The 12,463-nt window shown below is 49.5% G+C and overlaps 2 protein-coding genes across 7 annotated transcripts in view; both read left to right on the forward strand.

The window, feature by feature from the left end:
* The window catches only part of adpgk (ADP-dependent glucokinase), a 32,505-nt gene extending 26,325 nt beyond the window's left edge, over positions 1-6,180 (forward strand). Inside the window, exon 7 of one of the 3 annotated variants that reach the window (XM_070864878.1) lies at positions 2,182-6,180. In XM_070864878.1, the coding sequence (XP_070720979.1) occupies positions 2,182-2,739 (558 nt within the window). In that variant the 3' untranslated portion in view covers positions 2,740-6,180. The remainder of the gene's footprint in view (positions 1-2,181) is intronic. The other 2 variants (XM_070864879.1, XM_070864880.1) reach the window with 2 other exon arrangements.
* Positions 6,181-7,868: 1,688 nt separating this feature from the next.
* Positions 7,869-12,463, forward strand: part of LOC139234030 (neogenin-like) — a 164,667-nt gene continuing 160,072 nt past the window's right edge. For all 4 annotated transcript variants that reach the window (XM_070864881.1, XM_070864884.1, XM_070864883.1 and 1 more), the window contains exon 1: positions 7,869-8,095. In XM_070864881.1, the coding sequence (XP_070720982.1) occupies positions 7,888-8,095 (208 nt within the window). In that variant the 5' untranslated portion in view covers positions 7,869-7,887. The remainder of the gene's footprint in view (positions 8,096-12,463) is intronic.

Consider the following 12,463-nt stretch of genomic DNA (forward strand, 5'->3'; position numbering starts at 1 on the left):
TGAAAGACGCCCTTTGATCTGCCCGAAACTTGCCGTTCTTCCAGAGCAAGGAGCTGTCTACGACCAAGTGTTGCAGACTGCCGCAGTCCAAGGCCCAGGACTACGTGCTGAGGGACGCACTGAAGCTTGGTGCAGCCTCCGCAAAGGCCCAATGGGGAAAGGTCACCGTTTAAAGCTCTCCTGCCCTTGTACACCAAGGGGCTGGGACCAGTGTAACCCCTCGGACTGTAGGTCTTGGAAAATGTTTTTAGTGAAAATGTACTTGTTAATCTCTTTGTGTAGATAGGGTACCATGTACTGCTTTCATCTGTATTGTGCTATATGTAACCTGATTTGTGAATAGTATTGTAATGTCACTTGGAAAGTAATGTAGTGTATTTTGCCAAAATTCTATATAACAATATTTTGAAATGTAAAAAAAATTGCAGTTGGGAAACGGAAACTGGCCTCAGTTCCTCTGGCTGGGATGGTTGCTTCTCGGAGCTGCCCAGTTACCCTGCTGGACCGTGCTCCATACTGAGGATCAGGGTCAGCACTCACTGTCTAGGATCACACGTGGAGAATGGTGAGGTACTGGAGCCTATTCCCCAACAAGAGGCGGCACTTCTGGGGAGCGGGAGGGATAATTGATAAAATTGTGAATACTGTTTAAGTTGTGTGTGTTTAGTCCACATGTATGTTGTGGATATAATTTTTGCAGTAAGTTTGTGATTCTAATTTTGAGAGTTTTTATAAAATGCTCCATTTCACGCTGTAATCAGCCCCGTCATACTGCAATTGCTTTCTCTCCTTTATTAAATGGATCCTGCCGATATGGGACTGTACCCGTATCTTATCAAGTTAACTTTACATTTTTTGACCTCAGCACCCCCTCCCCCGTGGCTCGACCCCACCCTGTTAGCTAGTAACCTCCCATAGTCTTTGATTCCTGCACTCACCCTCTGCTCCATTAACTGTGAACTGCTGCTTTCCCCCGCACATTCAGCCATCACACTCTGGGCCTCTGAATCTCTCTGCCAGGTTTCCTTCACCTTGCCACCTCTATCCCTACTTTCAAAACCTCCGCACAGCCCTCCCCGTGCCACCATACCCCTCTCCGTTTGTCCCCTCCTGCTTGGTGTTCACTGAGAGCGCGCAGTGCTTTAGAAACGTAGGTTATAGTTGGATTATCTCCACCTCCCTTTCCTCTCCCGTCCTTGAACGGGAATCTCTCCAATCAGGTTTCCATCCCTGAGACAGCACCGAAACAGTATTAATCAAAGTCACAGATGACATCCATAAGTGACCGTGTCCCACTATCCCTCCTCATCCCTCCACATCCTTCTCGACCTGTCTGCGGCAATTGACATGGTCGACCACACTATCTGCCTCCAATGCCTCTCCATGGTACCACCCTGACCTATCCAACCATAGCCAGAGCAACTCCAGCAACGGCTTCTCTTTCTGCTCCCACACCGTTGCCTCTGGCGTCCCCCAAGGATCTATCCTTGGTCCCCTCTTATTCCTTATTTACATGCTGCCCCTTGACAACATCATCCTGAGACATGGGGTCAGGTTCCACATGTACACCCTACCTCACCACCACCTCTCTCCACCCCTCCACCGGCTTCGTGTTGTCGCACTGCTTGTCCAACATCCAGTCCTGGTTGAGCCACAATTTCCTCTAATTAAACATTGGGAAGACCAAAGCTTTTGTCTTCAAACTCCGCTCCCTGGCCACTGACTCCATCCCGCTCCCTGGCCACTGACTCCATCCCGCTCCCTGGCCACTGACTCCATCCCGCTCCCTGGCCACTGACTCCATCCCGCTCCCTGGCCCAACCAGAATGTTTGCAATGTCAGCAACTTTACTGACCTTGAGCTGAATTTCCGACCCCATATCCTCGTAACGAAGACTGTCTCCTATCACCTCTCTGGCATTGCCCATCTCCACCCCTGCTTCGTCCCATCTGCTGCCAGCGCCCTCATCTGTGCTTTTGTCCCCTCCAGTCTCGATTATTCCATGCTCCCCTGGTCATCGTCCTATCTACTCTCCATAAGCTTTGCCCGGTGTACTCACCGACCATTCAGGAGAGGTGTACAACGGACAGCTGATCCAATATCCGAGGTTAAGATTGCCTCCTGAGTGTTTAGGGGTTCTATTGGCTCATTTCTCCGCTGATCAGCTTTTCTTCTTCTTAGCAGGTTCTTACTATCGTAAACTCGATTGGCTTGAATGAGCAAGAGCTGTTGTTCATCAGCCAGGCAGGTGCTGGTCCTCACTGCTCACACGAGTACTGGAACGGGGCCCCTGATATTGGAAGGGTCAGTGATATCATCTTTTGGCTCCTCAAAGAATACGGGCGCACGGATTCGCATAAGGATTCAGATTTAACTCGTGTTCATTTCCACACTCTGTCCTATCACATCATAGCGACTATTGATGGCTACTGGAACAACCAAATATCGTCTGTTGCGGCGGGAGCGAGAGTTGCTGGGAATCAGGCCTGTGGCACCGACACCATTGATCCCACAAAGGTTGTTCTCAAATCCCCCATGGAATTTGTTCTGTCGCAAACGGACAAACTGTTAAGGGACAAGAAAATGACGCTGAGTCCGACCAAACCTGTGCGTACGTGGCACCGAGAAAACATCTCCTTCTTCATCACCCCTGTGCTGATTTGTGTCAATCCAGTGAGGACTGTCGGATTGGGAGACTCCATCTCTGCAGAGGGGCTTTTATATTCTGAACGAAAGTGACTTGACTCTGGAACCTCGCTGTTTAACGAGACTGAAACAAACTTACGGCAAATTCTGTGTGTTTAGTGTGTAGGAAAGCGGGGGTGGGTATCGGAGGGCTATAGAGCAGGGGAGAAGGGGCAACAAGTGCAACGGTGAGGCTTTTGCTCTTTTTAGTCCGCGGCCCAATATATAAAAGTTGACCAGTAGATGATATAGACGCACTCCCTTTCGCTGTTTCCATAGCTCCAACAATCAATGTCCCTCAGACTTCGCTGTGTTCTGTACAAGTCTCAAATCTTTTCCGTCAGGAAACAGCTACAAGGTGTCTCTTTTTTTTCTCCTTCCTGTTTTTGGTAAAATCAACTTTGGGAATCTAGATACAGAGTGCTCGCCATGATTGGGAAACAATCGGCATATCTTCGGTGTTGTTGTGGGCTGTACGGTGCAGTGTGTTCGAGACTGGCCTTTCACCTTGTCGCCATAGTTTCTAATCCAGTCCAGCCTTCTCCAGCCGTGGCGCAAGTCTTCTCTGTCTGCTGGCTCTGAGGCTCTTGAGTTTGGCTGGTTTCAGTTGCGTTCCTCGTGGGCATAGGTTGACAACATAACACTTTCCCTAATTTGACACGAATGGGTAATCTCATTCTGAAGCCACGGAACAGTCGGTGTGAGAACTGGCTCGGTGGAGCAGTGGGAGGTGCATTTCTGAGTTTCTTATCGAGGCAATGCAGAGGGAGTTTTACTGTTGTACCTGATCTGGAAGCGCTTTATTCTGCAACCTCTGAGCGTGGACAGAGCTCCAAGGTGTGCTGTGTCACACAGCCCGCATCATGTGAATAAAGGGAAGGTTTTTCTCCAGGGGAGGGGAGGGCAGCTCATGAAATGTATCTGTAATTTGCTGTCCTTTCCCCCTTTAAGTGGGAGGTTCCAAAAAAGAAAACACGTACATTTAAAAGACAGCCTTTCTAAAAGGTGTGCATTACTTTAAGCTGTTATTTTAAAATGTGACTGAAGTTTCCAGAGCTGGGAGAGCAGAGGTCGCTTTTTACAGTCTACACTCCAGTGCAGTGTGGGTACCGACATGATACAAGAGAAACAGCAATTAAGCCAATGGCGATGCATTTGATTAATTACCAGTGACAGACACGTATCAATCAGTACTTCCTCCCAGTGTTACACAGCTCCAAATATTCTTTCCAGATATACTCCAGGATCTGGAATTGTACTGGAGTCAACATGGTCACACACCCAGCGTTACACTACTGACCGCCAGTGATAGCGATGTCAACTGTGATGATCGTGATACTGAGTGGCTGGGGTTTATGTCTTTTATATTTCAGTAGGTAGGGTTGATGACACTTACTCAATGTATTTTTGTACTTAATTTAAGAGCTGATGGCTGATACCATTGATTCAGAGTGAAAGCAACTCTTGTTCGAAATAGTGATCCCAGAATTTCTATTTATTTCAGGAGGATCTGGGAAATAAAGAGCACTGGGGGTGGGGGAGGGGATGCTCATTAACCCCTCTGTTTTTAGAAAGGTTTAACGAACTGATTGCGATCATGATTCTGATTTAGCTGTGCCTGACTTGGCTGAATATAATAAAATGTAATTCTGCCACGTAACAATATAAATTTCGAGTCCCAACTTCCCCGGTAGTTAGAGGCAGCGATTTTTACGCTGTTGAATCAGCAGAGCAGGAAGTCACCAGGTTTCATTCCCAGTCTATGCAGTCGGCTGATTGTAACTGGGGCAGCAGTCAGTCCTGGGCCAAGGAGGGATAAAGCCAGCTCCCCATGGCTATCCAGGGATCCTTGTTACAAAATGGGCATGCCCGGATTGTTGGTCAAAGGGCGCAGCGATGCTCCACAACTGAATAACCTCCCGAACTTATCATCTAAGCTTGTGCATGAAGAATGGGCACTCGGGCTTGTAAGGTATGGGGGGTGGGAGGGTGTCAAGCACCCCAGCATCCCGTACCCCAGCAAGAGCCAGCATTTCCAGCAAAGTGGGGCGAAAAATGGAATAAATGTGAGAACCAGAAAATCACTGGCTCCGAGGCCAAAGTCTGAACCAGAGGCAAACAGCAGGTCACCTCTCCTTCTCTCAGAACATTGCTGAATCAAACGCCTGTCACACACAGGGGGCTTAAACTGTGTTTATCCTTTATTCCATGATGGCTTGTCCCAGGAAACCAGTTCCACTTCTGCTGGAAATGTTTACATCTGTTTTCTGCTTTTTATCTTCAGGCATGTGTTGGGTGCTTTGCTCGCCCTTTCAGCTACTTCCTTTTGCTGTTAAAAGGCACCTTGGCGCTGCTGTTAGATTTTACAGATGGAAAGGGATTGTTGCAGGTGGTGGTGGGTGTGCTGTTGGCCGTGTATTGGAACCCCTGTTATTCACAGGCCCTGAGTATTGGCGGAGGAGGGGTGCCTGTAACTGAAATATCACCTCATGGAACATGTACACGATGAAACGCAATTCAAAATAAATTCCGTGTTTAAAAAAAAAAGTTTTCGAATGCACTGACTTTCCAACCTTATCAAACTTTTTTCACAAATGCTCAGCTCAGTAATTGCTTCAGTGCTGAGCAGTAATGTAAAAACTAATGAGAAACTTAGGATTCCTGTAACTATTATTGTGGTGCTACAATTAAGTGTCCAATAGCTGGTTATAATTATGGAACTGTATCCATAATATAAAATTGTGTCCGTAAGCTTGTTGTTCTTGTCATTGACATTCCCCGAAGTTGTGTGAAAGCCCAACCATCTCGATCCTGCAGTGTAGCCTGTGCCTGGGCAAAACAGCAGACCCTACACGCTGTTTAGAGGCAGAGAATCCTGGTATTTCTGTCCCACATTGTTTGTGCTCCAGGGCTGTCTTTGACGATGCATTTGCTGTTAGAGGCACCTCTGCATCACCTGCTGCAGAAAATGAAACTGGAGTACTAAGCTTGTCTTGTACTCGTGTTGCCAGTTCTCCGTCCCAGTGCCCCCTCTATTGGCACTGCGGAGAACAACCACAGTTTGCCCAGTGAGGGAAGGAGGCTCATTGTTAGACTGGGATTAGACCCTGTGGCTTTGAGCTGCAGTTCAATTGCAAGGACCAACATTTTAGATTTCTCTGTAGCAGATACTTTGGCGATGCCAGCATGAACATGATTTTTAGGTTTTAAATTGCGACAGATTTTGCAGAACTATGTTTGACACGACTCCTGTTGACTCTAGATTTTTTTTTAAACAATGCGGTTGCTGTATCTTATCTAACGCATCTATGTAAAGAATCCTGGAGATACCTCATGGACAATTCTGTTGGCGGAATTCATGCCTTTTATCTCTTATGCAAAGTGTTGTTGTCAAACATTACTTGAAAATCTGAATTTTTTTTCCTATGTTCTAAAGTACTGTATCAATCTGGTGAATATTTTACTTTTTTTAAAGCAAGATTTTGCAATAAATTTGTTTTTCTAAAAAAAACTTACAGCAGGTGAAAGCTGTTTTCTCTTTGTGAAATGTCCTATTTGTACCGTAGCAATGAAATCAAACATGCTTTAGTGGTGTGCAATACTGCATTGATGGTATCGGTGAGCGTGTCTGTCCGCTGTGTTCTGCCCCCAGGGAAGCTCCTAACTCAAGTCTCACACTAGGTTCTTGAGCCACTTACTAGGCAGAGATGGTGGTTGCGTTGCCTTCCTTGCGGTTTTTACCTTTGGGAGTCATCATCATAGGCAGTCCTTCGAAATCGAGGAAGACTTGCTTCCACTCTGTGAGTTCTCAGGTGACTGTACAGTCCAATGCAGGAATTACAGTCTCTAACAGGTGGTTGAAGGAAAGGGTGTGGGGGGGCGGGGGAGACTGGTTTGCCGCTTGATTGCTGCATGCTCTCTAGGCCTTCCCAGATGCTCTTCCTCTACTTTGGGCGGTCTTGGGCCAGGGATTCCCAGGTGCAGGTGGGGATATTGCACTTTATCATTTGGCCAGCTCCATTGGGCGGGCCACATCGTCCACATGCCCGACACAAGATTCCCCAAGCAAGCACTCTACTCGGAACGTCTACACGGCAAGCGAGCCCCAGGTGGGCAGAGGAAACGTTTCAAGGCCACCCTCAAAGCCTTCTTGATCAAGTGCAACATCTCCGGAGTACCTTTTCCTTAGCGGGTGCAATCAAAGCTAAGGAGTCCCATCTACCCTTTACAGTGAGGGGGAGGGCTGCCCACCCAAACATCAGACAGAAGTACCCCCGCTGGCCGTCAATCCAGTATCTAGAGCCGCTGCTCACCGGGTCTGCAATGGGGCCTGAGACCAACACTTCTGACTCCAAGGTGGGGATGCCACCCCTGACTCAGTGGTAACTCACCCCATCTTGGGCACATAATCTAGGCCGCCACTGCCAGTGCAGTACTGAGGAGGTGCCGTCTTTCAGAGAAGACGTTAAACCAAGGCACCATCATGTAAAATATCCTACGACACTATTTGAAGAGCAGGGGAGTTCTCCCTGGTGTCCAGGCTAATAGTTATCGTGCAACCAACATCACTAAAACACATGATCTAGTCATTCTCACATTGATGTTTGTGGGAGCTTGCTGTGTGAAAATTGGCTGCTGCATTTCCTACATTACAGCAGTGACTACACTCCAAAAATACTTAATTGGCTGCAAAGCGCTTTGGGACGTCTTGAAGTTGTGAAGGGATCTATAGAAATGCAAGTTCTTTCCTTCTATGATGAGCCCAGTTAATCCATTGCTGTTGAGATCCTGAACTCCAGTCTATGTTTTGCTAGTGTGAACCTGTCCATGCGCTACTGAATTAAGTGCACTATGTTGCCTTTAATGCTGTGGTGCGGACTCTGCTCCAGTGAGTCTGGTCCGTTGTTGGATCGTCGTTGGGGTCCAGGTTATGTTGCAGCCACTATAGTTCGTTGCTGTGGAACTTGAAATCCAGACCGGGCTTTGCTGGTGGTGAACCGATCCAATGCTGTGCTGCACGCTGGTAATCTGGTCCGGGTTTTGCGGCGGCGTTCCCGCTCCGTTGCTGTGGTGATCCGGGGCTCCGGTCCGGGTTTTGCGGCAGCGATCCTGCTCCGTTGCTGTGGTGATCCGGGGCTCCGGACCTTAGCTCCGCTCCGTGCTCGCTCCGCTCCGCTCCGGGTGTTGCGGCCGGCCCCCTCCATGCTGGGTATTGTCCGCGGCTCCCGGCCGATCCCGATCCCGGTCCCGGCACTTTCCCCGGGCGCACTCGGCGGGCGACAGGCGGCGGCGGAGGCGGAGGCGGCGAGCAGCGGCGGGCGGAGGCCGGAGAGAGGCGGCGGGAGGATGGCGGAGCGCCGGCTGCGGCTCCTGCTGGCTCTGGCGGCACTGAGCGCGGCCACCGGCACAGGTACCGGGATAGTGAGGGAATACTGGGAATACCGGGATAGTGAGGGAATACCGGGATAGTGAGGGGAAACCGGGATAGTGAGGGAATACTGGGAATACCGGGATAGTGAGGGAATACCGGGATAGTGAGGGGAAACCGGGATAGTGAGGGAATACTGGGAATACCGGGATAGTGAGGGGAAACCGGGAATACCGGGATAGTGAGGGGAAACCGGGATAGAGGGAATACCGGGATAGTGAGGGAATACTGGGAATACCGGGATAGTGAGGGGAAACCGGGATAGTGAGGGGAAACCGGGATAGAGGGAATACCGGGATAGTGAGGGAATACTGGGAATACCGGGATAGTGAGGGAATACCGGGATAGTGAGGGAATACTGGGAATACCGGGATAGTGAGGGGAAACCGGGATAGTGAGGGAATACTGGGAATACCGGGATAGTGAGGGAATACCGGGATAGAGGGAATACTGGGAATACCGGGATAGTGAGGGAATACCGGGATATTGAGGGAATGCTGGGAATACCGGGATAGTGAAGGGAAACCGGGATAGTGAGGGAATACTGGCAATACCGGGAAAGTGAGGGAATACTGGGATAATGATGGAATACTGGGAATACCGGGATAGTGAGGGAATACTGGGATAGTGAGGGGAAACCGGGATAGTGAGGGAATACCGGGATAGTGGGAATACCGGGATAGTGAGGGAATACCGGGATAGTGAGGGAAAACTGGGATAGTGAGGGAATACTGGGAATACCGGGATAGTGAGGGGAAACCGGGATAGTGAGGGAATACTGCAATAGAGAGGGAAAACCGGGATAGTGAGGGAATACTGGGAATACAGGGATAGTGAGGGAATACCGGGATAGAGGGAATACTGGGAATACCGGGATAGTGAGGGGATACCGGGATATTGAGGGAATGCTGGGAATACCGGGATAGTGAAGGGAAACCGGGATAGTGAGGGAATACTGGCAATACCGGGATAGTGAGGGAATACCGGGATAGTGAGGGAATACTGGGATAGTGAGGGAAAACTGGGATAGTGAGGGAATACTGGGAATACCGGGATAGTGAGGGGAAACCGGGATAGTGAGGGAATACTGCAATAGTGAGGGAAAACCGGGATAGTGAGGGAATGCTGGGAATACCGGGATAGTGAAGGGAAACCGGGATAGTGAGGGAATACTGGCAATACCGGGAAAGTGAGGGAATACTGGGATAGTGATGGAATACTGGGAATACCGGGATAGTGAGGGGAAACCGGGATAGTGAGGGAAAACTGGGATAGTGAGGGAATACTGGGAATACCGGGATAGTGAGGGAATACTGGGAATACCGGGAAAGTGGGGGAATACTGGGATAGTGAGGGAATACTGGGAATACCGGGAAAGTGAAGGAATACCTGGATAGTGAGGGAATACTGGGATAGTGAGGGAAAACTTGAATAGTCAGGGAATACTGGGAATACCGGGACAGTGAGGGAAAACCAGGATAGTGAGGGAATACTAGGATAGTGAGGGGAAACCGGAATAGTGAGGGAATATTGGGATAGCGAGTCAAAACCGGGATAGTGAGGGAATACTGGGAGTACCGGGAAAGTGAGGGAATACCAGGTTAGTGAGGGAAAACCGACAATACCGGGATAGTGAGGGAAAACCGGGAACGTGAGGGAATACAGGAATAGTGCATGAAAACCGTTATAGGGAAAACCGGAAATACTGGGATAGTGAGGGAAAACCGGGATAGTGAGGTGGAATACCGGGATAGAGGGGAATACCGGGATAGTGGGAATACTGGGAGAGTGAGGGGCTGGGAATACCGGGATAGGGGAGGGAAACTGGGAATACCAGGATAGTGAGGGGGGCTGGGAATACTGGGATAGTGAGGGAATATCAGGAATACCGGGAGAGTGATGGGGGAAACCGGGAATACCGGGATAGTGAGGGAATACCAGGATAGTGAGGGAAAACCGACAATACCGGGATAGTGAGGGAATACAGGAATAGTGCATGAAAACCGTGATAGGAAAACCGGAAATACTGGGATAGTGAGGGAAACCGGGAATACCGGGATAGTGAGGGAAAACCGGGATAGTGAGGGAATACTGGGATAGTGAGTGAAAACCAGGATAGTGAGGGAATACTGGGAATAACAGGAAAATGAGGGAATACCGGGATAGTGAGGGAATACTGGGAATACCAGAAAAGTGAGGGAATACCGGGATAGTGAGGGGGAACCAGGAATACCGGGATAGTGAGGGAATACTGGGAATATCGGGATAGTGAGGGGGGAACCAGAAATACCGGGATAGTGAGGGAATACTGGGAATATGGGGATAGTGAGGGAATACCGAGATAATGAGTGAAAACCGGGATAGTGAGGGAATACCGGGATAGTGAGTGAAAACCGGATAGTGAGGGGGAACCGGGATAGTGAGTGGGGATCGTGATGAGGGGGAATACCAGGATACTGAGGGAAACCGGGATAATGGGGGAAAACCGGGATAGTGAGGGAAAAACGGGATAGTGAGGTGGAATACCGGGATAGACAGGAAATACCGGGATTGGGAATACTGAGAGAGTGAGGGGGAACTGGGATAGAGGGGGAATACTGGGATAGTGAGGGGCCGGGAATACCAGGATAGGGGAGGGAAACTGGGAATACCAGGATAGTGAGGGGGGCTGGGAATACTGGGATAGTGAGGGAATATCAGAAATACCGAGAGAGTGATGGGGGAAACCGGGAATACCGGGATAGTGAGGGAATACCAGGATAGAGGGGAAATACCGGGATAGTAAGGGAATACTGGGAATACTGGGATAGTGAGAGGGAACCGGGATAGTGAGGGGGGACCGTGATGAGGGGGAATACCAAGATACTGAGGGAAACCGGGATAATGAGGGAAAACTGGGATAGTGAGGGAAAACCGGGATGAGGGGGAATACCAGGATACTGAGAGAAACTGGGATAGTGAGGTGGAATACCAGGATAGAGGGGGAATACCGGGATAGTGGGAATACTGGGCGAGTGAGGGGGAACTGGGAAACTGGGATATAGGGGGAATACCGGGAGAGTGAGGGGGAACCGGGAACACCGGAAGAGTGAGGGAATACCAGGAATACTGGGGGTGATGGAAACTGGGAAATTAGGCTGGTGAGGGGAAACTGGGAATATCGGGATAGTGTGGGGAAATCAGGAATACCTAGAGTGACAGAAACTTGGAATACCAGGATAGTGAAGGGAAATCGGGAATACCGGGAGTGTGAGGGAAACTGGGAATATTGGAATAGTGAGGGGAAACTGGGAGAGAGAGTGACCAGGATAGAGGGAAAACTGGGAATACCGGGAGAGTGAGGGGAGACTGGGTTAGTGCGGAGCAGGAGGACACACCGGAATAGTGCAGGAATGCAGGGGAGACTGGGATAGTGAGGGGAGACTTGCAACAACCGAATTGAGGGAACTACATGATAATAACGGGAATCTGGGAATATAAGCATAGCGAGGAGGAGAAAGTGAATACCGGGACAGTGAGGGAGAGACCCCATAGGGATAGTGGAGGAAACCTGTAACCTCTGGTTAGTGGGAGGAGTAGAAATACCAGGCGAGAGACCAAGATCACAGAGACTGGGAATCGTGAAAAGCAGTAAAATGGGAATAGTGAATGAGAGTAGAGCGGAGAGAGGGAATATTGAGCCGAGAAACTAAGAATTGTGAGGGAGGAAATTTGGGAATTGGTAGAAATCAGGAATAGCTTTGGAATGAGAAAACTAAGGGAAAGTGGAGGGGCCAAAGACACAAAGTGAGGAGCTTTACTCTGTATCTAACCCCCTGTACCTGCCCTGGGAGTGTTTGATGGGACAGTGTTGAGGGAGCTTTACTCTGTATCTAACCCCCTGTACCTGCCCTGGGAGTGTTTGATGGGACAGTGTAGAGGGAGCTTTACTCTGTATCTAACCCCCTGTACCTGCCCTGGGAGTGTTTGATGGGACAGTGTAGAGGGAGCTTTACCCTGTATCTAACCCCGTGCTGTCCCTGCCCTGGGATTGTTTGATGGGACAGTGTAGAGGGAGCTTTACTCTGTATCTAACCCCGTGCTGTACCTGCCCTGGGAGTGTTTGATGGGACAGTGCAGAGGGAGCTTTACTCTGTATCTAACCCCGTGCTGTACCTGCCCTGGGAGTGTTTGATGGGATAGTGTAGAGGGAGCTTTACTCTGTATCTAACCCCCTGTACCTGCCCTGGGAGTGTTTGATGGGACAGTGTAGAGGGAGCTTCACTCTGTATCTAACCCGTGCTGTACCTGCCCTGGGAGCGTTTGATGAGATGATTAGTTGTAAAATGTTGGAAAAGCTCCCGGTTTTCG

The sequence above is a fragment of the Pristiophorus japonicus genome, chromosome 21 (assembly GCF_044704955.1).
Source record: "Pristiophorus japonicus isolate sPriJap1 chromosome 21, sPriJap1.hap1, whole genome shotgun sequence".
Taxonomy (NCBI): domain Eukaryota; kingdom Metazoa; phylum Chordata; class Chondrichthyes; family Pristiophoridae; genus Pristiophorus; species Pristiophorus japonicus.